The sequence below is a fragment of the Helicoverpa armigera genome, chromosome 20 (genome assembly GCF_030705265.1).
Source record: "Helicoverpa armigera isolate CAAS_96S chromosome 20, ASM3070526v1, whole genome shotgun sequence".
NCBI lineage: Eukaryota > Metazoa > Arthropoda > Insecta > Lepidoptera > Noctuidae > Helicoverpa > Helicoverpa armigera.
The window spans coordinates 1,264,490-1,290,353 of record NC_087139.1 but is presented as its reverse complement, the minus strand read 5'-3'; the positions used below and the strand labels follow the sequence as shown (position 1 = coordinate 1,290,353).

The 25,864-nt window shown below is 36.0% G+C and overlaps 3 protein-coding genes across 4 annotated transcripts; 2 read left to right on the top strand and 1 right to left on the bottom strand.

Moving 5' to 3' along the window:
* The first annotated feature begins 70 nt into the window (after positions 1 to 70).
* Alph (alphabet) lies at positions 71 to 14,508 on the top strand. The gene is made up of 4 exons (XM_021329247.3): positions 71 to 1,227; positions 2,807 to 2,924; positions 10,855 to 10,981; positions 11,363 to 14,508. Exons 1-4 carry the CDS (start codon positions 415 to 417, stop codon positions 11,469 to 11,471), a joined length of 1,167 nt encoding a protein of 388 aa, XP_021184922.1. The 5' UTR covers positions 71 to 414; the 3' UTR covers positions 11,472 to 14,508.
* A 602-nt stretch (positions 14,509 to 15,110) lies between these two features.
* Positions 15,111 to 25,647, bottom strand: LOC110372521 (uncharacterized). Of its 2 annotated transcripts, none has more exons than XM_049848741.2 (10): positions 25,490 to 25,647; positions 22,204 to 22,824; positions 21,678 to 21,857; positions 21,291 to 21,487; positions 20,422 to 20,555; positions 20,005 to 20,132; positions 19,501 to 19,747; positions 19,069 to 19,204; positions 16,226 to 16,310; positions 15,111 to 15,741 (listed from the first exon to the last, which is right to left on the bottom strand). In XM_049848741.2, the coding sequence occupies exons 1-10, from the start codon at positions 25,583 to 25,585 to the stop codon at positions 15,595 to 15,597; spliced, it is 1,971 nt and encodes a 656-aa protein (XP_049704698.2). In that variant the 5' UTR covers positions 25,586 to 25,647; the 3' UTR covers positions 15,111 to 15,594. The 2 variants fall into 2 exon arrangements, with proteins under 2 accessions (XP_049704698.2, XP_049704699.2); XM_049848742.2 differs by lacking the exon at positions 25,490 to 25,647 and adding an exon at positions 23,659 to 23,783 and having other exon boundaries at positions 15,114 to 15,741.
* LOC110372523 (peroxynitrite isomerase THAP4) lies at positions 23,412 to 25,446 on the top strand. Its single transcript, XM_021329285.3, has 4 exons — positions 23,412 to 23,663; positions 24,012 to 24,195; positions 24,280 to 24,366; positions 24,755 to 25,446. Exons 1-4 carry the CDS (start codon positions 23,587 to 23,589, stop codon positions 25,208 to 25,210), a joined length of 804 nt encoding a protein of 267 aa, XP_021184960.3. The 5' UTR covers positions 23,412 to 23,586; the 3' UTR covers positions 25,211 to 25,446.
* Positions 25,648 to 25,864: the final 217 nt, after the last annotated feature.

Sequence of the window (25,864 nt, the reverse complement as noted above, 5' to 3'; positions counted from 1 at the left end):
CCCCTTGTTATTTTATGGGGTTTCGATCCAAGAATGAAATCCATAAACAATATCCGATAAAACTCATTAAAAAGTAAATCATAGACAATTACTATTTATGTCCGCCATTCATTCTTTTGAGTTGCTTTTTCGTTTTACGATTCCCGAGAGCACGATTTGTCATCGAGATCTACGCAACACCATCGCGTAATTAATTAACCTACGTAGAAGCAGTTGAAACAATAAACTCCACGCGTTTAGGCATCACAGCCACCAGTGTAGTGTATCAGCCTTCTGACGTGATCAAAACCGTGAGATCGTATCTACCAGTGATGCTTTTGCTCGCCTTTTACGTTATCGGTTGCGACGTGCGTTCGAGTGCCTGATGGTGTGGAAACTATGTGCGATTAACTTAACAGTAACAGAGGACTCAGTATGGGGGCGTTTTTGAATAAGCCCGAGACTAAGAAGTACAACGAGAACGGGGAAGGCAATGGTCTTCGCTATGGCGTGGCGTCGATGCAGGGTTGGCGCGTTGAGATGGAGGATGCGCATCACGCGCAGCTAACTCTGAATGGTACTCTATCGGACTGGTCTTATTTCGCGGTGTTTGACGGGCATGCGGGAGCGCGGGTGTCAGCGCATTGCGCGGATAATCTCCTCGAGTGTATCCTTCAGACGGACGAGTTCCGGCGCGAGGATATAGCCGAGGCTATCCGCGCTGGCTTCCTGGACCTGGACAAGAAGATGCGGGAGTTGCCGGAGCTGTCCAACGGCGAGGAGAAGTCGGGCTCCACGGCTGTGTGCGCCTTTGTGTCTCCCAAACAGATATACATAGCGAACTGCGGCGACTCGCGCGCAGTGCTCGCTCGCAATGGGGTGCCGATATTCGCGACGCGAGACCACAAGCCGGAGCTGCCGTCGGAGAAGTCGCGTATCGTGCAAGCCGGCGGTTCGGTCATGATTCAGCGCGTGAACGGGAGCTTAGCTGTGTCCAGGGCACTGGGTGATTACGAGTATAAGAAGGTGATGAACCGTGGGCCCTGCGAGCAGCTAGTGTCCCCGGAGCCTGAGGTGTCTGTACATGAGCGGAATGAGGTGGAGGATGAGTTCTTGGTGCTGGCCTGCGATGGTGTGTGGGATGTGATGAGCAATGAGGCACTGTGTGCGTACATACACTCACTGCTCCAGCTGACGGATGACCTTGTGGCCGTCACCAACCAGGTCATCGACACCTGCCTGTATAAGGTATGTTGGAGCCAGTACAGTAATCAGTTGTTATTTCAGCATTCTATTTTTGAACATCCCTCTTTAAAGTGAATATTAATAGCTCATAGAGGAGCTACCTGTTATGAAAATAAAACAGGTGAACAATCCTTTCATTAATGTTTTTATTTTAAGGTTTTAACAGATATTTTTGGTTACTTAAAAATAACTGGAATGGTAGTATTAATTAATTAATGAATCTTATTTTATTTCTTATATATTTATTTACCTTTATTGTGTTGATTTCTATTGAGTCAAGATGTAGAGTTATTTGAATGGCTTCGTTTTTTCAATCTGAACTTACGAATTAATTAAAGATTTAAATTCCAAGATTCACAATAACTTGCCAATTAAGGCATTCTACAACTCAGAACCAAATAAACATCAAAAATGTAGTAATTAAAACTGCATTTCAGTAGTAAATAAAAAAAAGATGAACATGAAAATGAATGAAAAAAAATCATTTTGTTTACATCATTGAAGATGTTTTTAACTCCTCAATCTCTGTGTGGTGTTTTTGAGGAACTACTCTACTACTAAGTAAAATGTGTTTATGTACCAGTTGTTTGTGAAAAAACTTACTGACATATTAAGCTATTGAACATTTTCAGTTGTGCTTCATCTATTTTACTACACTTTTAACAAGCGTTTATTGGCATATAAAATCATTAATTCTTCCTTTTCATGCTAATGTAATATTATTTTTGAAAACTTTTATTTTGATGAAATTGTTTTGTTACCATTTCCTTTATTTGAATATTCTCCGCAACATGCTTGTGGAAAGAAATAGAAACATTACAATTACTTGCAAAAAATATCTGAGTTAACTTATTTTATTATAAGCTGTTTGCTGCCATTCCACCCAGGTGACAACCTATGACAACTCTCAGACACTAGTCTATCTATGTTCCAAATTTTATTTAAATTGGTTCAGTAGCCTTAGCAGGTAATAGCAGTAAGTATTTAGGTGATCCCAGTAACCCTTGTGGGAAACCAACACAATTAAAATAGGTATGTTGATATACAATTTATCTGTCAATTGTCTAGTTTCCTCATCCATGATTGAAATGACAAACACTTGTCAGAGACAAGTTGAGGTATTTTTCAATTTCAAGATTATAAATAAATTGCTTCAATTGTGTCAATTCCATAAATTGTACTTGTGCAAATACAAACAAGTTAACATACATAGTTTATTGTTCATTGTACTTCTAAAGTTATCAAAGAAAAATGTGACCACAACATCCATATTCTATTAAATGGTGGAGTGAAGATTAATTTATTCTTCAAATATAGTGAACTTTAAAGTTTGCAAGTTCTGAAACTATGTCATTGCCTAGACCTAAGTTGTATGACTTCCTTTCTACAGTGGAGCAAGGTCTTTTTGCCCCAATTTCTGTGTCATGTTCTGTGCCAACCATATCATTTAGTGCCCAAGTACATTTAAAAAAGTCAAATTGTTCTAACACCTTGCCCCCTTATCTTAAGTATAGGTACCACCCCACCATAACCTTTGCCACGTTTGCCACGCATTACCCACATCTCTAATTCGTACTTACAGGGCAGCAAAGACAACATGAGCATCGTGCTGGTGGTGTTCCCTTCAGCGCCGAAGCCGAACCCTGAGGCTCAGCGCGCCGACCGGGAGCTCGACGAGACGCTCCGACAGAGGCTCACAGGTTGCTATCATTCACTACTGCATGCCTGCTCACACAAACACAGGGACAGACAGACAAATGACAATCATGTTGACAGACAGAGTCAAAGTAGTGATGCTAGGGCGTAGGATGTGGATGCGACAGCGTAGAAGGGTAGTTAGAGATAGCAAAAAAAAGTACATTATAGATATACTATTGAATAGTTTGGACTTTGAGAGTAGAACTCACTTAGGAATTGACATGACCTCTTTGAGGCATAGGTCTCATTGAGGTTATTATTTTTTTTACATAGGGTTATTTGATATTTGTAAACGAAACAAACGCGACAGGACGACAAATCGAACTACTGAATTTTTTAGATAGGTAAACGAAAATGAAACTCATGACCGAGTTTCTGCGCTGTCGTATTTTACAAACAATGGGAAAAGTAAGAAAATTATAGTGCGTAATTTTGTGCTAAAAAGGGCCTTATCTGACAATTCGGTAAGTTTTTTAGAATCTAAAAATTTGACGATTATAGAATGAATTTAGGGATAGGATTACCTCATTGGTATTTTTACATATTATCGAGCTTTAGTTTAAAATTAATCCTTTTAATAAATAAGTCCTACACGATGTAAATGCCATTTGCCATATCTGCCAAAATAAGTTATTATTTTAGCAAAATTCTAGTATTAGGTACAATTTTATTAGTACAAATTGGTACATTTTTTATTCTTCATTAAGTCTATTTTTAGCGTATAAGGTGATGTCTTCTGCCTTAAGATTAAGACTCTTAATGGTTTTGAAATTCAGCACAATGAAATGTGCAATAAAAGTGTTCAACATTTTTAGAACACTAGTTTTATATCGGACCTTTAGAATCCTTAGATAAAAAAATTTGAATAAAAAAAAAAAACACTCCATTTTTTCGATATTATGTAAATATAGTTTTACATAATATACCTTTTTCTTGCCACTGCCTAGAATAAAATTTCACTGCGAGTTGTAGAATAATTACAACCTTCAATAGCATTTTCCTTGCCATCACAGACATGAATTATAAATAAATAATCATGCTGCCTCACACTTACCTAATCAGAGTGTAAATAAACCTCTTTTCACAATGACTATTACGTATTAATCATAACGTAATTCCCTGCACATAGAGTAGTCAACAAAATACGTAACTACTATTCATACTTTTACATTAAAACTCATTTTAGTAAACAATGTTTATTCATACTCAGAAAATAGTATGGCTAAGGCAGTTCGAGTACTGCGTATGTGCCATATAGGCACATATGCAGTACGCTTATGGAGGATGGAACCTACTCATGGCTTATGCAATCAGTATTAATTCCTTTACGAAATAGGGATGGCACTATAAGTCGCATATTCTTAAGGAATGGTACTTTACGTCTTCTAAAAACAGTGCTTCTTACTCTCATTCTTAAATAATCTTAGAACAGTGCCCTTGTACAACGCTTAATAAGTAATACTACTATTCTTAAACTGGTTATCGGACTGAAAAATAGTTTGTAATCAATACTAACACTTGTGCACATAAAATTCAAGGGCATGACAATAAAACAAGAAAGTTCTGCTAAATTACTCTTATAGTGTTAATATAAATTTTTAATCACATTTGCTTCCAAATTATTGCATGTGTGTGCTCATTGTTTTATTAAAATTTATTGAAAACTTAGATACCTATTCAATAATACGTCATTTTTTATGGGGTATATAGTGAGAATATGCTATGAACGTCAGTCCGTCTAGATACGTTTGTTCCTACAGTAGATAGACTCTTTTGTTGTCAAATGTATGTCTACCCACGCAAGAAGTAGAGGTGTAGTTTTCAAAAGCCATAGAGACTATGAACCTTTGCGAATCAACCAAAATTTTATTTGCACATTGACTTATGAATTAAAGTTAGAATTAGGGTAACCATAAATAATATTGAATTGGTAATCATTTAAGCATACTTCGCGCCATTGAAAGTATCTTACTACAGCACCAAAAAATCTAAGTTTTTTTAATAGACTTCTGTTAGAGATTGCATCCCGGTATGATTTTCAACCCGGCCACGCCACATTCGGTGACGGGCGAATGGGTGGGTGTCTAAAAGGGCAATCGCTAACTTCTGGACGTTGTTCCCTTATTAATGCAAGATCTACATTCCTAGATTAATACTCCATTAAATACGTCAATGTATAACAAAAAGGAAGACGTTTTGAGATTGTTATCATCACAGTTATGATATCACAATCACAGAGTACTATCAGAGGATGACATCATGTATTTAGGTTAGGCGCACACTTGTCTGCTCATGCGCAATCGTGTTATGAAAATAATTTCTCTGATGACCCATCTCTAGGCAAGATTTTCCTGTTAATGCTTTCATGAAGATGTTAAGTTTTCCTGCGTTTTCCAGTAGCCTTCATTAAGGAAAAATAATAATTTGTAAAGAATACAAAATACCAAAACAAACTTTAAAGTTATTCGTCGCCCAGGAGATCTGTTTATTACACCGAAGAAGGTTTTGCGAAAATTTGAAAATTAAAAATTAGTCTATATTTCGGACCATAAACTACTTAGTTTCCAGCGTGTAGTAAAAGCAGTCAACAGCTATGAGAAAGTGTATTCATGATGACTAAACTCATTTCAACTCATCAAACTCATGAGTTGAAATGAGTATCCATAGATGCAGTCATTACCTTAATACAATCAAACTGACGAATAGTAGAGAAATAAAATAGCTTCGATACTTCGTTAAATCATTGGTTATTTTAAGCGGTGTTTGTCAATCGAGAGTCTACGTAAATCGTGAGACGATATACGAGGCACGTGTCGCTTCTAACGCGTTTACATTTCAATCTCAACCGCAGATTGCAGCCGTTCCACGGATAAAATACTTCCGCGAATGTGCACGTGGATTTACTATGTTTTTTTTTAGTAAAATAGTATTATTTCTAAAGGAAATTTAATGATTACGGGATTTATTTAAGAAGTAATGTACAGTAACGAAACCTCGCATAGAATTTCCTATTTTATTTAGTTTTTATGTGATATGGGATTTCCAATTAGTTTATCCCTAAGAACAAACCCGGGTTATTGTTTTAACATACCTATATGCAACTCATGCGTACACTATAAGGTACATGATGATTATTGTAAATTATGATTTCATTCGCCGATTAGGTTGCCAAAGCCATTGCTTCCATGTTATTATGTTCAACATCACGAACAGAATACTAATGAACTATTATTACTTATTATCAATACAAACAATATAATCTAGGTAACTTGCGCGAACAAGGCTCTAGGTAATAACACTAGAATATAGTATACTTCATAATTTTACATAGTAGTTATAAGAGATCAATTGTCTTTCTATTTCAAGGTGTAGTGAAAACACTTTTCCGGTTTTCAGCGGTATCTAAACAATAGTTATTTTAGTATCATTATCGCGTTTAGATATCACGCGAACACTCATTCCGTGACTCATAGTTTTGAAACTAAACTTCTTATAATGAATAACATTTTAGGGTTGGAAAGTGGGAAAGTGGGAACTTTCTCCAAGGTGAAATGCACTTTATGGTTGATGTTTTTAGAGCCAGTTTCCCAAACACCTAAAGTTTATTGCTATTGGTAATCAAAAGTGCAGTTGCCAGTCAAAACTGAATATACGAGTAGTGGAAATGGTCCCGTCTATTGAAGGAATTGAAAGCATACTAATAAAGCTTCGTCATTAAACAGTTAGACTGTCCAGACACAGTACTTGTGTATGACACGTGCCCACCTATGACGATACTACAATAAATAATGAGCAATAATACTTACGGATGAATCTTCGGAATAATAAAATACTGAGGCATTGCATAACCACAAGTACAGGTAGTTTGTTTTAGAATAGCTCGAAGGAAAGTGATGGAAATATCACAATACGTACAGGAAACTCCTCAAGTAGAGATTTTTTGTTGGAGTTTTAAACTGACTTTCCTCTAAAAGTTATGTCATTCCACTGCAAATAACTCAAATTATTTTAATCCAATTCAGTTCCTAATTAATAATCGATTTTACTGATAATCGAATAGGTATCGACTGGACAGTACAGAAAAATCATCATTCGAGAATTTCATTACATTCTTTAGATGTTAAGATATCCGGTAGCTTCGATATTTACGACTCCTAAGCGTGACCTCATATTTAAATTAAGAGTACTTACATATACACATACATTCTATATCGATTTTACTATATTTAAGTAGTTCGATTCGATTCTTGCCATTATATCCTATCCTATTTAGATATTAGAGAACGTACGTAAAAATACAGGTATTACGCTAACGTACCTTTTTATTTTTTTACTTTATTAAAACGAGACCAACTTTTTTCCATTAATTAGGAACTTTTTATTTAATTAGAAAATTATTATCATTGATCGATTAGTTTTTAGTTACATGTATTTTTTATTTATTTACATTTTTACATGATTATTTTCACTAGTACATAATACACATAGGTACAACGAACAAATTATCTTCTGAAATCTATTGCTTATGAATATTTTTTATTTATCTGACTGTACAAGTATTAGGGTATGTTCACACAGCAGTTATAAAATAAAATAAAACCAATCTTTGAACTTAATCAGTTTTGCCTATGGTCATTATGTCTTGACACTAACAAAATATGATTTCATTAGGCAGGCATGTCTGAACAGATTTCTAAGTAATTTATTATATTACTACTCATATTGATTGCCTATTTAACTGCGATAAATGTTACCAGTTTATTTCTTTATTTATTATACAGAGTGTATATTTTATGTTATTTTCATTTAGAGTGTTTATTTTATTATTTATTTAACAAAAGGTATGTTATTACTTGTCAATACTCACAGATGCAGATTGCATCAGCGTTGAAGGCTTTTCAAAACGAAAATATAATAATCGGTTGTTTCTTTCTAAATCAATTTGTTTGCAGAATTGGTGTCAATTCATTTAAACGTACAATTGATCTTTAAATTGAATTCCCATTTTGTGTAGTATCTCTATCTTTCTTTTATTAACTCTTAAAAATACTCGGTAACTTTTTTGAAAAGTCTTCAAATTAAAGCTTAGCTTATAAGTATTTTACGTTGTACAAACTATTTAACTAAATATGTACTTAATCAAATTGTGATTTTCTTTCTATGTTAAAAATCTAACATGTGATATCTAATAACGATTAATTAAAAAAAAAAATACTAAAAAAAATAATCCTTTTACAAAATTTTTACTAACTTTTTATTGTGATACTAAACAAATCGCGCTAAATTTATACCTATTGTCTAAAAAAAAATTGTTACCCTGTTTTCTAATATTAAAGTATTTTTGAAAATATAACCGTCTGGTTTCATTGCTTTAGTCCTACCCTAGTCATGTCATTGCTCCATAAAAATTCAAAATTAGTTTTTTTCTCTTTTTCATAAATGGAAGGGTTTAAAGCAATGAACGACGTGTGTGTAGGTTGAAAGCCTAGGCTCGTGTGACGAGTGCAGTAAAAGAAACTAGGTTTATAAGATCGGAAGCCGCATAACGCACTTGTAATCTCGTTGGTCTTGTCAGCTATCGATTATGGAGTGCACACGCCGCTAATGTTCTTGTAATATTATAAATAGGCTCTGAATGACGAGATTGTATGTGCGATAATGTTAAACTTGAGAGATAACGCTCTGTTAAGGAAAGTTTTTGAAAATAATTGTACATGTAAAGAGGAAATTCATTTAATTTTTCTGGTTCAACAAGGCAAAATATGGCCAAAATACAATAATACAAAAGCAAAAAATTTATCAATTACCTGCTATAATTCCGTATTTATAACTAAATTCCTAATAAATAACCAAAGTCCCTAAATGGGATTAAAGAAGTGATTATTCCTCTTTAACAAAATTATAAAATTGGCAATATTTGGTATAGCAACACCATGACCCATTAATGCAATAGCAACACCTGATCTAGCAAACTTATACAGGGTAATAAACTTATTATCTCAAACCTTATTAGTTAGGTCTCGGGTAAATAATAATGTCAGATAGTCTATACAGTACCGAGCATTCACGTGAAGGCGATTCGACCTCTATTTACATGCAAGGGTAAAGATATTGATTGACCACTGATTTAGTTCTCACAATAGATAATTTCACAATAAGCAAAATGATATTATTGCTGATCAATCAATCAATCAATCAAAGAAAAAATCGGAACTTTGTACATACGTGCCTAAAGAATTCGTGAGTGAACTGCGTGTTCTGATTAGTTTTAGGTATGGGCATTCCCATTATTATTTACTATAACAATGCGGTAGATAAGCTAAATGTTATGTAACAAATGTAATGCATCATCAACACAATATTTGTGGTGAAATCCTTACAAATAAAAGTACTTAGTTCAGTTTTATAAATGCGAAAGTAACTCTGTCTGTCCGACTTTTCCTCTAATACTACAAAAAGAAGCTATGAAATTTGGTATTTCCTGAGCCAGAGAAAAGACATGGTCTACTTTTTATTTATGGCCTATATGTATTAGGGTGTGAGAACTAGTTCCTTTGAGATGCAAGTAAACCGCAGGGAAGAGCTTGTAGAAGAATTAATATTTCCAAATATTTGTATGTGCTTACTTTGTAGGTAGGCGGGGTCACTGGTACCTACTTTCAGATAATAGTGCAATATCTAGAATATTATGTTGTCACAAGTATTAATAGTAGTTATTTTTACAAAGTCATGCTGTTATTGGGTGAATTGCATTTTAACCGATATCAGAAAAATATTGCTGAATCTTGCAACGTCAGGCATATTTGGCCCAATTCATAGATTAATTTACTTTTAAGATAATAGTTTTATTCAACCCTTATTTTTCATGGTAATGACCTTGACCCTGACCCCAAAAAGGTCAAGGTCGCCTGTCAAATTTGACTTTGAAATGTGTCTGCAGCGTTACGTTTGGGTTGCGTGATTGCCGTCTATATACTAGACCATATACATTGGAAATAAAATAAGCAGCATTTTAGTCTACCAGTAGTTGTGTCATAAAATGTCGTGGTTGCGATATCGCCTGTTTTGGGGTTACCCCAGTTCTTGAGGAAGTTTTTTTTTGTTTTAGTTTGCTTGATATTGTATGTACACTTGCCTGTGACGAAATAATGATATTTGACTTTAGTAAAAAACTTCAGAAATGCAAACTGTATAAAATTCGCTCTCAATAGTTTCCTTCCTCGTTTTTTCGTCGTAGGCGCTAAGCAGCCATTCCATTTATATTGAACAATTGTTCACATGAATGGATACTTATTAATAGTCTGATTATGTCACTAAATCAATATTAAACGAACGACTGGTAACCTACTATTCCTAATCAGGGGTCAGTAATTACATTGGACCCTTGCGCGAGTATAATTATCTAAAACTTAACTTTCAATTTAATTATGTTCTGTATAACTAGCAACATAAGTTAAACGTTGGGTCAAGCCAATGTCAGGTCTCGTTGATTAGACAGGAAATATGTGCCAATTAATATTTGATTGAAGATATTTTCTGTATAGACAATAATGAAAATTGCATACATGGAATTATGCCAAAATCTGGATCGACAATTATGTAAAGTTACGCAAAAGTGTCATGCCATACCTATCATATAATGCTAATAGGTCCCATTGGAACCTCGAAAATTTTAAAATTGATAAACCCAGAAATACACTTACTTAGCTAGAAGGAGATTGTCAAGAATATTTGGCCAAGTTCCCAACTTTTATTGAAAACCGCCAATTTCCAACACCTTAACTTACAAACGAATAGCTTCAGTGGCCATAAGCCGTCCTCTGCTCGTTGGAAACCCATAGATTAGGGACAAGATTTCCTTTCTGACAGCCTCAACATTATTGATCACATCATATCCTCCATACAGACTAATGCTTAACATTAAATCCTCAGCGTTGATCGAGCGCAGCGCCGGCAGCGAGGAGCGCGAGGACTCGTCGAGTCACTTCTCGTGGGTGCTGAAGCAGCTCGTGCAGGAGAACATACAGGGCCTGCCGCCCGGCGGGGGTCTGGCTGCCAAGTGAGTGAAATCCTGCCTAATACTTTTTAGTAAAGATATTTGTAGATGGAGCTCTACAGAGTTTAACAGACGGAAACGCATATTTATTGATTGCGATCGGGTTAAGTGTCCCGACTATTGGAAAAAAGTTAATGAAGTTAAGGTGTCTGCTAAAATGTTTACCGTCAATAACTGGAAGTCTGACACTTGGATATTTATAAAGATACTGTTTGGAATAAAAAAAAATGTAGGGAGGCAACCTGAAGTGCCAATTTTGGCTCAAAATACTCTTAAAATCGTCGCCAATGATTATGAAAGAATAGTTTTGAAAAATACTTGTCAATCAACACCAGTGTTATGTATATCACTCAGTGCTAACATAAATCTTTTTCCAAATTCCAGGCAATCGCTACTGGACAAAATATACAGGGAGTTCTATCCTGACCACCCCGACAGTTCGGAGACGTTCGACTGTCAGACCGAGTTGGCCGACGCCTTCAGCGCGAACTAACGCAACACCCTCGAGCGGGACGCGATCGCATACACACACTTACCCACGGCACTCGCCACACACGGTGAGTAACTTAGGAAAACTACATTAAACTAGTGACACTCACTACTAAATTAATCGTAAACCCAACATATCAAACCAAAGCTAACTCCTCAAATTTAAAGTTTGACAAACTATGGTCACCAAGTGTGCGGTTTCGTCCCAAAATTAGCTGAATCAATACTAGTACAAGTCGAATGGAATTGCAGTTACATTACTTTAGAATTTTGAACGTTGGTAACATTTCGTTTTGTACATAACTGTCTCGAATTGGGTAATGTAGTTGGAATTTTGTTTGATGACGTAATTTCAGATGTGAGTGCTTCGGCTGCGTCGATGAGTCGGTTCTAATTACTTTTAATTATTACTATGATTGGGTAATCTAATGTGAAACTATCACATCTAATTGTGTTAGAGAGGAAGAGCATTTCTCTCTTTGGACTTAAGCTTATAACAGTTGTCGAGTCTGTACCCTGTAATACTATATTTGATTATTTGAATAATAATATCCATGTACTGACAACTCTACCCAGCCGAAGCATATTTCGAATCCAAAAATGCATATAATACTATGTAATACTCTATAGGCTGTGGTATGGCCTTCAGAATAAAGGCTGGAACACACCGCAAACGTGTGCAATGTGCTAAAACTACTTGTAATGTATGTGGGATGTCACAGTAAAGCAGAGCAGCGAATTTACAAGTCTCCGCACGCGACACCCGCCAGTGTGCTCCGGTTGTAATGTTTCGCATTAAACCTGTTTCGTGCAGCCTCACCACAGTCCCTTAATTGTATCACACGGCACAAAATTTCCTTGTTTCCAACCATGTTATAATGTAACCCTGCCGGATTGAAATACCCATCCCTTTCGAACCTTTACTTGTATAGCAAAACATTATAATTTTGTCGCGTTACAATTTTATTTTTTGTAGCTTTAGGTATTTTTGTTTCGTGTTAACATTGGCCATTCGTGAATGTCATAATATTAGATGTATAATATTAGATATTCGATTGGATGTTATAGAAAGTCTATGATACTTGTGTGAGCGGTTAAATTCTTTAGTTTTTGTTCCCGCGCTTAACATTTTTGTTAAGAACATTTTATACTAAAGTTTGTCTAGTGTTTACGGATAATGTGTCAGTAGAAATCTTCTTAATAACAGTGTTAAGCAAATAATAGCTGATTCAAAATGGCCAGTCGGATTTAGTGTAATCTTATGTTCCGTTTCACATGATAGCCTAAGAAAAATTGGAAAATTGATTTCTCAATACTATAAATAAATATCTAGTTTCCTTTTTGTACATATTTTTTTCTTTATTACAACATACATAGTCATTATCCAAAACGTCAAAGTAACATATTGATTTAAACAAAAATATAAACTAGCATTATTAATCGGGAATTGGAATATGGGGTAATATTAATTGTTAGTTTTTTATTTCTTAAAAATTATCGTACTTCGTTTCGTGTTACAGAGAAGATGAAATTAGATTTAATCGCTTTTTAAAAGTTACGCGTTATCGAAAGAAGTATTGGGTATGCTTTTAAAATTTTTGCTTCGTACTTAGATGAAAAAAAAAACTAATCTGTTGATACGCGTAGTGTCTGTGGCCGTACAATATACAAATTAGACCGAATTCCATTTGTCATATAATGTTGTTACCAAATTCTATGTGTACCATTCATTTCTGATTCACCTCTTGTAAATAAAAGAGAATAGAAAAGATACTTTTGTACCTGTTTGTGCGGTTTAGCGTGTAACTAACTAATTGTGAGGAGTTTATCGTGTCGCCAATCCTGGAAATACACATAACACCCTACCCTTTAATTAACAACTCAATTTGAAGTCGTATTCTCAACGTTTACGACTTCAAATAGACTTCAACTTTATGATTGCTTATTGTTCTTTTTGTACGATGTTACTATCGTTTAAATAATTATATGTATGTTTATTTGTAAAACTGAACCAAAATCCACCAGATTTTCACGAAATATTTTAAATATGGTATATGTATTTCCAGCGGGCGTCACAAAATGTAACTAAATAGTTTTTACTGAACAAAAATATTTCAATGGTTTTCAAATGTGACGTAGGAGGCATTGTTTTAGTATATCTTACAATTGAAGTAATAACGACCTATTATAATATAATATTATGTTTCTATTTACAAATGGTACTTGAACATCTAAAACACCTGAAACTCAAGACATTTTTGTAGTCGAAGCAGTTTAAAAGAAGTACATTTGTAAATTCAAACGATTTAATTGAAAATTCAAACCATATCTAAATTAGTTTAATATATTACGAAATAAAAATACAAAACATGTTTCCTAGATATAATATAATTATCTATTTTATTGGTGGTAGCAAAGCTATTGCGAGTTTATTATTATTTTTATCTCGTGCAAGTCAGCAGAATACGTATTTTCCTACTAATCAGTAGTAAATTGTCAAGGAATTTATGATTGCACTAATATTGAAGTTATTCGGGTATACGTACCGTGTTATGCTGCCTTGCGTTAGTGATTCGCTATGACCCCAAATAAGTCGGTTTGTTGCTTCCATCAATTATTTTCTATATATTTTTATTGCCCATTTCAACCCATTGTCGAGGTTCAGTAAGTTCTTTTTTTACTTTTATTACGTCTTAATTTTATATCAGTTTTGAATGCTGATTTGGAATTGTGCTTTTAATTTCAAGTTAGTATCACTAATGTGATACAACATACCTACCCATGATACCTTCTTCTCCATGTTATATTGTGAATGTTAAATTCGCATTCTTATCCACTATTTTTCACATTTAAACCAAATATTAATATTAGACAGTGGGTTCTGAATTGGAATTTAAAGTCCATCCGGGACGAGTATGTAGGTTGTCTGGTTGTTTTTTTTTAATTATTTTGCTTTCGGACAAAAGTCGACGTCTCACGGTGTGTCTCGTTTATTATCTAGTAGACGCTTGAACAATAAATACCTGTACCTTGACAACATATTTTTTATTTTGTTTTTTTTTTGTTTCCCGCTTTTGTGGTCTCGCAGTGTGGCATATTAGGGTGTAGTTTCATTGATGGCTGTATGTTTCAATCAGGCTTTATCAGAAAATATGAGAGCAAGATTACGAGTGATGGTCATAATTATCAAAAACGTTAAATAAAGGAGTCTGATTAAATATACAGCTCACAAATAAATCCTAGGTACTCGCCCTACTTTTTATTTCGGCATTATAAAACATGTTCCCTATTATCTGTCACGCGAATTATTTGGCATAGACAATATAAAGCTTACTTATCTGTGTACAGTCGACTCGAAAGTGTAATTTGTATGATATTAAAGTTTATAGTGTCAATAAGCGATATTTTTCAAATACATTCTGGACTATCTACACATTCACACATTCGAAGTAGAGTAGTGTTTAGGTTACATGAAAATAAAATATTTATAATGTGTATTTGTGTTTCAAACCGGTACTTAGAACTCCATAATTATATTTTAAGACTCCTCATTAATAAGAACACAAATTGGATTGTTAGTCACATAAAATAATTATAAAGTATGCGCAAGTGCTGCCGGAAACAAAAGAGCAATATGTGATAAACATGATTTAATCACGATTAATTTTACAAATTCCTAAGTAAGGTTACCCGACCGAAGAAAAAATCTGTTATTTTTGCACACACTGTCTAAAAGTAAGTATCTACATATTAAAAATCAATCATTTATAAGTAAAAATTAAAATGCAACGAATGTATTCATGCGAATATGATCGCAAGTCCTGGCCGAATATTTAAAATCTATCAAACTGTGACTTGAACGTTAAAGCATCTTGTCGTCAAGCCAAAGCTATATAAGGCCCAGGCTCCGTGAACACTAATTGATTTTAAACAACCAATACAGTTTCGTTATTCAAACATCTCTCCTTGAACGAAGAAATTCTATAGGATATTTAAGAACTTCTTCGCTTCGCTTGGATGACTACGGGTTAACCGAGTTTAGATCTTATTTCAATTTGGACAATGTTGTTAACAGATAAACAAGCATGAAGTAACTCGTTGCGTTGTACTATAAAAACAAGAAGTATTTAACTATAGAATTGCATGTTATTCATGAATTGTGAAGCTGTGGCCTGCTGCGAGAACTGCGCCAGTTCTGCCGAGTCCTCGTAAACATCCGGCTTGCGACGATGCAAGTTCTTCTCCTTCCATGTCTTCCTTTCCTCGGCAGCTTTCTATGGTGAGAATCAAGTGAGTATGTGAACTAAATGCCATCGTTGTGAATCAAGAATGAGACCAAATGTTCTATGAAAACTTAGAGAGGACTCTTTTAACTTCGTTAGGTCCTAGTTTACCGACAAAATAAGGGTGCATCTACACGGTGCATGCAGATGGAGCAAGTTAACATGCGCAAGTGACAAGAACATCTAATGGTATCTGGTACAGCAGCAAAGAGTGGGTATCTTGCTTTGGTACACGCGCGAGTCGTTGGACCCACACGTTTTTATCATGCATGTAACATGCGCATGTGCCTCAACATGCGCGAGGTACTTGCACCCTGTAGATACACCCTTAATACCATTCTTAATTTATGAAGGTATCAAAAATGTGAGGTAAAGTAGAATTGTTACTCTATAAAAACTTACTAATTGTTGCCAGTTAATTTATGGCTGGCAGCATAAATATACTGGCAACACATAAGGTATAAATAAAACTTACATCTCGTCTTTCATTGTAGAACTTCTTACGGTATTGGTCAGCTAACCTCCTTAGCTCACGTAATTCCGTATGGGTTGATTCAAATCTGAAATGTTCAGAACATCGGCTATTATCGGCACAAATAATAACTAATTTTGGAAGTCTTGCCAAAGTTATTGAGTGGTCTATGTAAATATCTTTGAGTAGGTACCTACATGACCTATCTAAATATAATGTTATCCTAGCTTTTTAAAGCGTTTATTTCACTGACCTGGAATCCAGTTCGAAAATGTAACGAAATGCATCCAGTAAAATTCTACACTTGTATCATTACACGATATGGTTAGAAAATGTTACTTGTGAGATATCGGCCGATACAGGCCCGCCGCTAGCTGTTTGTTCGCCTGCGTGCAAAACCGATTATGCCGCCCTACGACTACATATTATACTGGGTTTTGTCAAAAAATATACAAGGGGTCCGGACCCCCCCGCCCATTCATATCCATCTTACTTTTACAACAGAAAAAAATATGTACATGCACCGCTCTGATTGCAGAAAACGCACTTCCTTTTGGGTACCTACATAAATATTGCAATAGGTACATAACATATATTACACATAACTTTTTATTTACTTGAAATGCTCTAAGTCTTAGAGTAACCTAAGAAGTCCTGGATTAGCCCATTAGCAGACTAAGCAATTGCTTAGGGCATCAATGCAGTGCAATCATTACCCAAGTGGCCCCTATGTATTGAAAGATTGTGATTAATCGGTAGGTACCAACATAATGTATATCAAAGTGCTTAGAACAGATTATGGGTAACTTAAAGTAAAGAATTTAATTATCTATAGCAATGTTCAATTTCAGTAAAATATGTTATTAATGGTTTTTGGTGGGTTTCCCGTTGAAAAAGTCAACGCATGAGACATATTTCATATGTAAGGAAGCGCGAGCGAAGCGAGCGCGAAATTTTTTTAGTCTAAGGACACAAAACAAATAAAAACCACTGTAAATTAAGAAAGCAAAGTCAAAAAGTAAGATATTAACAGAAATGAAGTGCAAATGTACATGAAGCCGCGAGCGAAGCGAGCGCGATTTTTTCCTTAGAGTTTTCATGAAGTAAACATATCATAAAAAGCCAAAGTGAACAAAAAGCTATAACGGACGTGAGCGAAAAATGATTTTTCAGAATTGAATGCCTCAACAATTAAACAAAGATAAATCGCGATCAGTTCGCGATCGGTTTTTACTCTACCAGCGCCCTGGGCGAGATTTCTACGGCGCCCTCCAACTGCAATTCAAACCCATACGAAAAACAGAGACGTATGTAGTTACCGATTGCGCGAGCGAAGCGAGCGCGAATATTTTATTTCTAGTTAACAAGTCGAAGCAAAAATTACGTAAAATGTAGCCCAATCGTACATAAGTTATTGCTGGTTGAATAATGCAAAAACACTGGAACATGCCATGTTCTTGCCTTCTGATTGCGCGAGCGAAGCGAGCGCGAAATTTTTTGTTATATTTTAGATCTCAAAACAAAAATTCTTTGTTGATGATGGCGCCTATGTATTAAAATTTTGGGACTTAAAGTAGTACCGTAAATAAGAAAGTTCATATGGAAACTAGAAGTTACTTTCTTATTAATAAAAGAACTTAAAAACGACGCTCCCTTTTTGCTAGGGTAGACTAAAAATTTCTTGAAAAATAAAAACAACTGTAAAGTGAAGCAAGCCCGAAAATTTTTGAGTTTTGGATCACTAAAAGTCCTAAACATATATAATAAAAAGCGACTGTGAAGTAAAGAAGCCGCGAGCGAAGGGAGCGCGAATTTTTTTGAGTATTGGGACATTAAAAGTAGCTATATGTGATAAAAAATTGAAGCGTTTAATTGTAAGTAAATTTTTGAGTTTTGGGACATAAAAGTAGTGTTTTCTCAAATTTAACGCGGAATTAAACACAAATTCGCTTCGGCGCCCCTGAGCCCGCGGCGCGGCGCCCGGGTTATTCGCGCATATGCGCTGCATAAGATGGCCCTCATGCTATCCATTCATTTGGGTACAGTTCTAGTAAGTTGCAATCTTTGATGAAATTTAAAACAAAAATAGGAGTAACATTCTGATCAAGGATTGGTTGGGAGTAGGGGGCGCCTGCGGCGCCCCTTATATCCGGCGCCCTGGGCTGTAGCCCAACCGCGCCCTACCCTAAAATCGCTACTGATCGCGATATCTGACATGGAGGCGCGAGCGCAGCGAGCGCGAATTTTTTTGGGGATGCAAAGGATGAACCCGTCAAAATTGATAGGGGACGACCAAAGCGAGGGCGGCTTTTTCTGAAATTTTATTGCTAATCTACTCATCTATTTTTAGTAAAAATATTTTTATTACGTAATTATTAATTTTGCCGTATGGGTTAATTTTGCCGCCCCCTAAATAGTGCCGCCCAGGGCATTTGCCCCTCCTGCTCTCTCCCCCCACGCTACGCTAATGGTTGATCTTAAATCTTTTTTAATAATTTTTAATTTTGAAATAATCAACAGATGTAACTGAAACCGGCAGTGTAAGTTATATTCTTAGCGCTATTGCTGTGTTCGGAAATATTGAAATCAAATTATTGGTAAAAAGATATTGTATTTTTTTAATATTGCGTGATAGGTCGCTCGATTTGCCGCCCCCTAGGACGTGCCGCCCGCGTGCGGTGCACGCGCTGCACGCCCGCTTACGGCGGGCCTGGGCCGATAGAAGGGTATGGAAGGAGAAAACATGCTGTGCCAACCCCAAATAAAATTGGGATAGGGGCAGGAGGATGAATATATTATTAAACACTCCTGGAGAAGAAAGCACATACATATACTTCGCAACTTACCTGCGCTTCAGCAGTATATGGGCCATGTAGTGAATGGGATTCTTGGGCTGTCTACTGGCGACCTCATTCAACACTTCGGGCAGTATCATACCGAAGCTGTCCCAGAGGTACTTGACGGCTTCAGCGTCCAGGGTCACTGAAATTTACTCCATTTGTACTTATGTGTTGGAGTACCTACTCCTTCAAATATAGGCGTCCACAGTCCACAGGCACTTAAATTATGACTGAGATAGGTATACGGTTGTAATATACAGGCCTATGTGCGGCAGTGGACGTCCTATGGCTGAGCTGATAATGATACGGTCATACTCAGTCATAGACTTTCGCTTTGACAAATTAGCTATCAATCATCAGCTATCAGTGACCTATAATCATCAGCTCTAGAATTACGCTTAATAGTTCAAAAAAATAGCAGTTACAAAAAGAACTTACCATCACTCATATCAATCAGGTCAGTGTTCCTAGGCAAGATAACAACGTCAGTCAGATCCTTGATCTCCAGGCGACAATCAGGGTTAACTTTCTCCGAGTGTCCACAATCTTTGGTGACCTTCTTAAACAAGCCATCTTCGCCTAACTTGTACTCGCTAGTGCACGGAGCAACTTGGTGGAACTTCTCGCCGTTACGGAGAATATAGCGGCCATTTTCGTCGAAGTAGTAAGGCTCGGTTTCTAAATTCTGTTTTATGATAATATGAAAGTTAACTATATTTTATTGCCTATTGAGTACATAAACAAAACATTGGTGGATTTGTGTCTGAAGCTGCAATATCCCACGGATTCATAAAAAAATCTAAATAGAATGGAGAAAAGTATAGTAAGAGTTTGCTGATGTGATCAACCAATCAGAGAGGCTATTCTGAAGCACTTCACTTCTAAAACTAAGGATTGGATTGTTGCAAAAGTACAGGAAAGGTGTCCAGTATTAAATCTGACCTCAGCAAATTCTCCGTAGCAATTGACGTGGAAGAACTTCAAGCCGAAATTGGTGATGTAGTTCTGATGGTTGAACTCGTCGCAATAGTACGAGCCAACGCTGTCCGTGTATAGGATACGATCAGTTCCTAAGTTAAGGAAGAAAGAAAAATACATTTAAGAACTTGAAGATTGTTCTTCTAACCAGGTTTTTAGTCTCCAAAAATGTAATGTTAGAAATAGAGGCATGGGCGCAGGATGTAATGCGCTTTTATTTTTTTACCAAAATTAAGAAGGTAGGCAGGTAGTTACGTAACCATATTTAAGGGAATTCTATCGGCGTCAATTGCAGGAAGAAAATTTGACATTGCGAGTTGGCGCTCGAACTAATGTAAATGCTAAACTGAGCCAGGTATAAGGTAGGAAGTAACCACTTACCCCTCACACAGAAGAAAGTTATAAGCGTTTTGGACATCTCCAATTGTTTTGCATGAAGATACGCTATCCTCTCTCTCAAATTCTCACCAATTAGTTCAAAACACACGGTCTTAGCACTCGGTAATTCCATCGACCTTGAAAGTTAATTAATTAAATTGCCTGCTTTCTGATCATAGGTATAGTAACTGACTATGAGACTGTCAAGGATCGAAAAAGAGGTTTCTTTATTAGGAATTTTAATATAAGAAAGGAAACTACCTGTACCAACTAGGACTTTTGACCTAATGAAATGAAGTACGATAGCTGAAAAGAAAGTAAAAACCAAGGAAACGAAGTAAGGTTACTGCAAAATGCGACGTATTAAAGGGTGAGTAAAAGTAGTAGGTAAGTATGCCTAAAAGGATGTAGGCTGAAAGACGCATATGGGGCAGATTCATCGTGAAAACTCAAATAATTCACGCTTAAATTACCAATAAGCACGGTTAGTTGCGTAAACAGCATGGGGATGAGAAGAGAGTGCATGTAGCAGAAATGAAAATGCTGAGATGGATGTGTGGTGTTACAAGAATGGATAAAGTGAGGAATGATTACATTAGAGGAAGTCTGAAAGTAGCGCCAGTTATGCAAAAGATGAGAAGTAGAAGATTGTCATGGTATGGGCATGTAATGAGGAGGGATGATACGCATGCAACAAAGTGTGTGCTAAGTATCAATGTAGATGGATGGATGGATTGCCTGAAAGATGACATGAAAGGGTAAATGGAAGAGGATGACATATTGCGCCGACCCCAAATAAAATTGGGAACAGGGCAGGAGGAAGAAGTTGCGTAAACAGCAGGAGGACAAAAATTTTATTGTATTAGACTTACCTAATAGAGTTATATTTCTCTATATCTGTTTCCAGATGGTCGAGTTCGGAGCGTATTTTAGTCAGAATGGTGGCGATCTCATTGAAGTCCTTCAGTCTTTTGTTCCAATACCGGGTTTCTAGCTCCAATCGAGCAATAGTCTCTTCGTTACCGTACTGCTCTATCTTGTCCCTCAGCACATCTATACTTCGTGTTACCTGGATGATATTGTAAGTTTATGTTCTGAAATTTTTCCTCAGTTCGTGACTTAATTTTACCCCATGATAATATTTTCCCACAGCTAGAACTCGGGCCTTTCTACTTACTGGTTCAAAAAAAAAACTATACGGTGTTCCATGAGTTTTTTTTCTATTAGAAGGCATAGGGTAGTAATTATAAGGTACTAACTTCAGCAGTATCGACAGATCGCTTCTTATGTCGTCTATATATTTGCAAATGTTCCTTATTCTTCTCATAGAGATTGTGTATGAGTGCGTTCATCTTTTCGTTACACTGTTCATTGTATTTCCGCATGTTTGTGTTCATGCGGTCTACCGTCTCTTCCACGCTCACTGCTATTTCGTAAAGCTGAAATAATTTGTATAATATGTATAAAAGAAAAAGTCGTGTTACTTACACCACTTATAACTCAAGAATGGCTGAACCGTTTAAGCTAACAATTTTGGGGAGCTTAGGATTTTTGACACCATTCGGCTACGGGAAACAGTTATCTGGGGAAGCGATTGAAACCGCGGGCGGAAACTAAGTATTGATACCTAAGTAGAATTTCAGTGAATCTAGCCAAATGACTTGTCCAGCTAGGTCAGTACGAAAAATATTTTAATTTGCTCCCGCATTTCGACTGTATCGTAGGATTGCTTAGTTATAATAAGGTACCTAATACATGAACAAACATCTAGCGGTAGGTACTTACTCGGTCAGCCAACATCACCGAAAGATATGTATGTGCAAAGGTGCACAGGTAATTAACTTTCTTAAGAGACTCCTCGAAATATTCCTTTGCAAACTCGTGCAATCTGTCTTGTCTGAACTCCCAAGCATCTCTTGTTTGCCTGAGTTCCTCCAAGAACTTGGCCTGTCCGTCTATGACTTGTTGGTATTTAAATTTCTCCACTTCATTGTTCAGCGGTAGATACTCTTTGAGGAAAGCAGACTGGTTTTGCTCATAAATAATTATCGTGTCATTTATCAGTTTCACAAAAAGTTTGTTATCCAAGAAATGAAGGTATTTATCTATTTTCTTTATTACGTCATCTATCGTGAATGTAAAGTAATTCATGAACCCTGTGATTATTTTTTTTAGTTCCCCGTAGTAAGCGCTAGATCTGAGGCCATCATGGAGTTTGAGGCGTTCTATGAGGCGCACAAAACATTTGAAGATTGGCGTCGGGTTGTCAGAGAGAAGTACAGTGGAGCCGTGGAACATCTTCATCCTGACGTTGTAGATAAAGTCCTTGAAATTATGGGTGCTCTTCGCCTTGCGGTCGGTGTGGAATCGGAAGCCTGCATTGGATATTTGGGGTTGGTCTCCCAGCTGTTTCAAAATAAGTTTATTATGATATATTCTGAAGCTTAAAGGCTTTTTAAGTAAGGTCAACAAGCCCTAGTTCTAGTGGACTGGTTTAGCCACAGGATTCATTTTTAGTTTTCATAATTTACAACATCATGTGCAAAGCAGAGATAAAGTTAGGAGTACTGAATGTTTTGCCCAGTTGCCAGCTGTAAATTTTCAAAAAATTTCCGTTGTTTGTAAGGACTGACTCTTGGTATAGTTACCGGCACGGATATTGAGCTCTCGGCGGAAGAGTGGGGCTTTGCGCACTGCTACACATAAGGCAATAAACCAATAAATCGCTTCTGCGCAGCTGAAGGTCATGGCTCAATATCCGTGCCGATAACTACCTATATGGTGTTCTAATTCTCGCACATTTTAATTTATTTACTTTTTTGTTTTTTTTTTTTCTTTTTACGTATTTTATTTTTTCTGTGTGCTAGGTAATCGATATACCTATATTAACCAGTATATTAACGTATTTAATTTAATGTGATTAGGTACGACGTATGTGACACACTCTGTTTATGTCTAGAATCTAGATAGAGCGTCAAGTCATAATATAATAAATAAATAGGGCAGGTGTACTCAGGTCAAGTGTGCGCAAATATGTCAAAAAGTATCAGTCAACTATTGACTCACAGATGCTTACTCGCCAATCAGTACAGATCGTGTCGCTTAACTGTCAATGCGTATTACGTGCGCTAAGTAAAAAATAAAAAGTAAAAGTGCAGCAGCGATAAAATGACGTGCTGTTCAATTAAAATCTGTCGGAATTATAAAGGAAGGTTAAAAAGTCCCAAAGACATCACTTACCATCGGTAAGTAACCCAGAATATGCACATTTGTTTTTTGTTTTTAAGATGATTACTAAATCATGCCATATTTGATCAGTGTTGCCAGTTTCTTTTTTTAATTCTACCAACTTCACGTATTTTACACGTATGTTATGTATAGGTACAGGATTATTATTTATTTTTTTAAGCAGTGCGCAAAAAAGTAATAAGTGACAGTCTAGTCAATAGTATCAAATCATAGATTTAATCTCCATTTTTATTGCTGGGATAAACATTTTCTGACTTTCCAATAATCAACCCTTATCGAAAATATTATCTAATATTATTTGATTAGCAAATGATGGTCATCAACGTAACATCTTATTTTTTTAGAATTCCAAATGATCCTATTATTAAGCATCGGTGGATAGAACGAATTAGAAAAAGCCGCGAAGAGGAGACGTGGACACCAAGAAAAAGTGCCGTAGTGTGTTCCGATCACTTCCGCAGCAAGGACATGGGTACGGTCGACAAGAAAGGGCGCCGAAGACTTTCAAAAGAAGCAGTACCAAGCAAGGTTCAATTTTCCACAAAGTGTTTATGTGTATCCTATGTGCTTTCTCTTAATTATTGTTTGTTTATTTATTTTTTCTCATTTTAGAAATTATTTTTATCGTCAGTTCAGTCCAGCGAAAGTGAAAATTCTGATGACACCGAGAATGACAATAAGAATTCTGAGACAGGAAAGGTAATTTTAAATATTTGATGAATCATTTTATAAGTTACTAGCTGTTGCCCGCAACTTCGTCTGCGTGGGCAAGTTTCATACAAACTTTCATCACCTATTTTATCCCCTTGGGGGTAGAATTGATCAAAATCCTTTCTTAGCGGATGCCTACGTCATAACATCTACCTGCATGCCAAATTTCAGCCCGATCCGTCCAGTGGTTTCAGCTGTGCGTTGATAGATCACTATGTCAGTCAGTCAGTCAGTCACCTTTGAGTTTTATATATTTAGATATATTTATAGTTTTTTTCTGGTTCGGAAAGCTATCAGTGTCAGTAGTACAGTTATTTTTTTGAGTTGAAGCAGAAATATTTAGAAAAAATGTGTACATTAATAGTTTTATTTTCAGAAATCTAATGCTAATGAGGCTGGACCTTCCAATGAAGACAATGATGTGGGCTACAGTCTTGTGTTGGTCGAAGACCAAGTACCTAACAATGATCAATCCGACGCAATAATCAAAGACGAAATAGTCGAGGTGCAAATTAAAACTGATATCAATTATATGGACCAAGTACCTAACAATGATCAATCCGACGCAATAATCAGTGACAAAATAGACGAGGTGCAAAATAAAACTCAATCAGATGATGAGAAATCATTTTCAGATATTGATTCCGTTTTCGATACTCCAGTGGAACATAAGTTAAGACTTCATTTACGGCGGAAAATAGCGCTGGAAAAGAAGCATATTCTAAAAATTAAAAGTCTGAGTCAAAAAAACCTACGGCTAGAAAAGAAGCTTGCATCCTATAAGAAAATTATTGAAACACTAAAAAGAGAGCGGAATACAAAAGCTGAATAGCTTAAGAAGCGAAGTATTTGCTGCAGACTTGTACGCGAACTTGTAATTTGTGTTATTGACTTATTTAAAAAGGTAACAACTAAATAAAGATACTAAAACCGAATAACACTACGTATATACACCTAAAACTTATTTAATTAGTAATTGTTTTTATATTTATGGGAGAATCATAGAAGCTGGTAACATTATTTACGACGACGCGGAATGTAAAACAGCAAACAGCACTATGTATAATCAAAGAATGTGGAGTATAAATTAATGAACTATAAAAATGAGAACCTCTTTCTTTGCATCCCTTCTAAACCGCTGTATGAGAGCTTTGTATGAATCTGTTGTTTTTTCTTTACTGGAACTGAAACACGCAAACGCTGCCATTTTGTTCAAATTTGCCGGTTTTCTGTGTCCCTATGGCGAAGACTTTATTATTTTTTATTGTTCTGCCAGCATCCACTTGTCACAAAGACAATGTTTACCAGTAATGGAACCTTAATTAAAATCATTAATAAATTGTTATCAAATACATACATTGACTTAAATAGGAAAGTTAATAACAAATATTGAGTAAACATGTGTTGGTAAAGCTTTTTGCCGTGTCACATGTTTGTACAAATCTATCGAGAATATCAGTTGTATACAGGATAAAAAAGAACATCC

Bases quoted from the DNA above. Each gene is read 5' to 3' on its own strand.
- Alph (XM_021329247.3), top strand. From the start codon at position 415: ATGGGGGCGTTTTTGAATAAGCCCGAGACTAAGAAGTACAACGAGAAC. The intron at 1,228-2,806 runs GTATGTTGGAGC...TCGTACTTACAG, and splicing joins TCGACACCTGCCTGTATAAG to GGCAGCAAAGACAACATGAG. The intron at 2,925-10,854 runs GTTGCTATCATT...TTAAATCCTCAG, and splicing joins GCTCCGACAGAGGCTCACAG to CGTTGATCGAGCGCAGCGCC.
- LOC110372523 (XM_021329285.3), top strand. From the start codon at position 23,587: ATGACGTGCTGTTCAATTAAAATCTGTCGGAATTATAAAGGAAGGTTA. The intron at 23,664-24,011 runs GTAAGTAACCCA...TTATTTTTTTAG, and splicing joins AAAGACATCACTTACCATCG to AATTCCAAATGATCCTATTA. The intron at 24,196-24,279 runs GTTCAATTTTCC...TTCTCATTTTAG, and splicing joins AAGAAGCAGTACCAAGCAAG to AAATTATTTTTATCGTCAGT.
- LOC110372521 (XM_049848741.2), bottom strand. From the start codon at position 25,585: ATGGCAGCGTTTGCGTGTTTCAGTTCCAGTAAAGAAAAAACAACAGAT. The intron at 21,858-22,203 runs GTAAGTACCTAC...AAATTATTTCAG, and splicing joins CGGTGATGTTGGCTGACCGA to CTTTACGAAATAGCAGTGAG. The intron at 20,556-21,290 runs GTAAGTCTAATA...TTAACTTTCAAG, and splicing joins GAGAAATATAACTCTATTAG to GTCGATGGAATTACCGAGTG.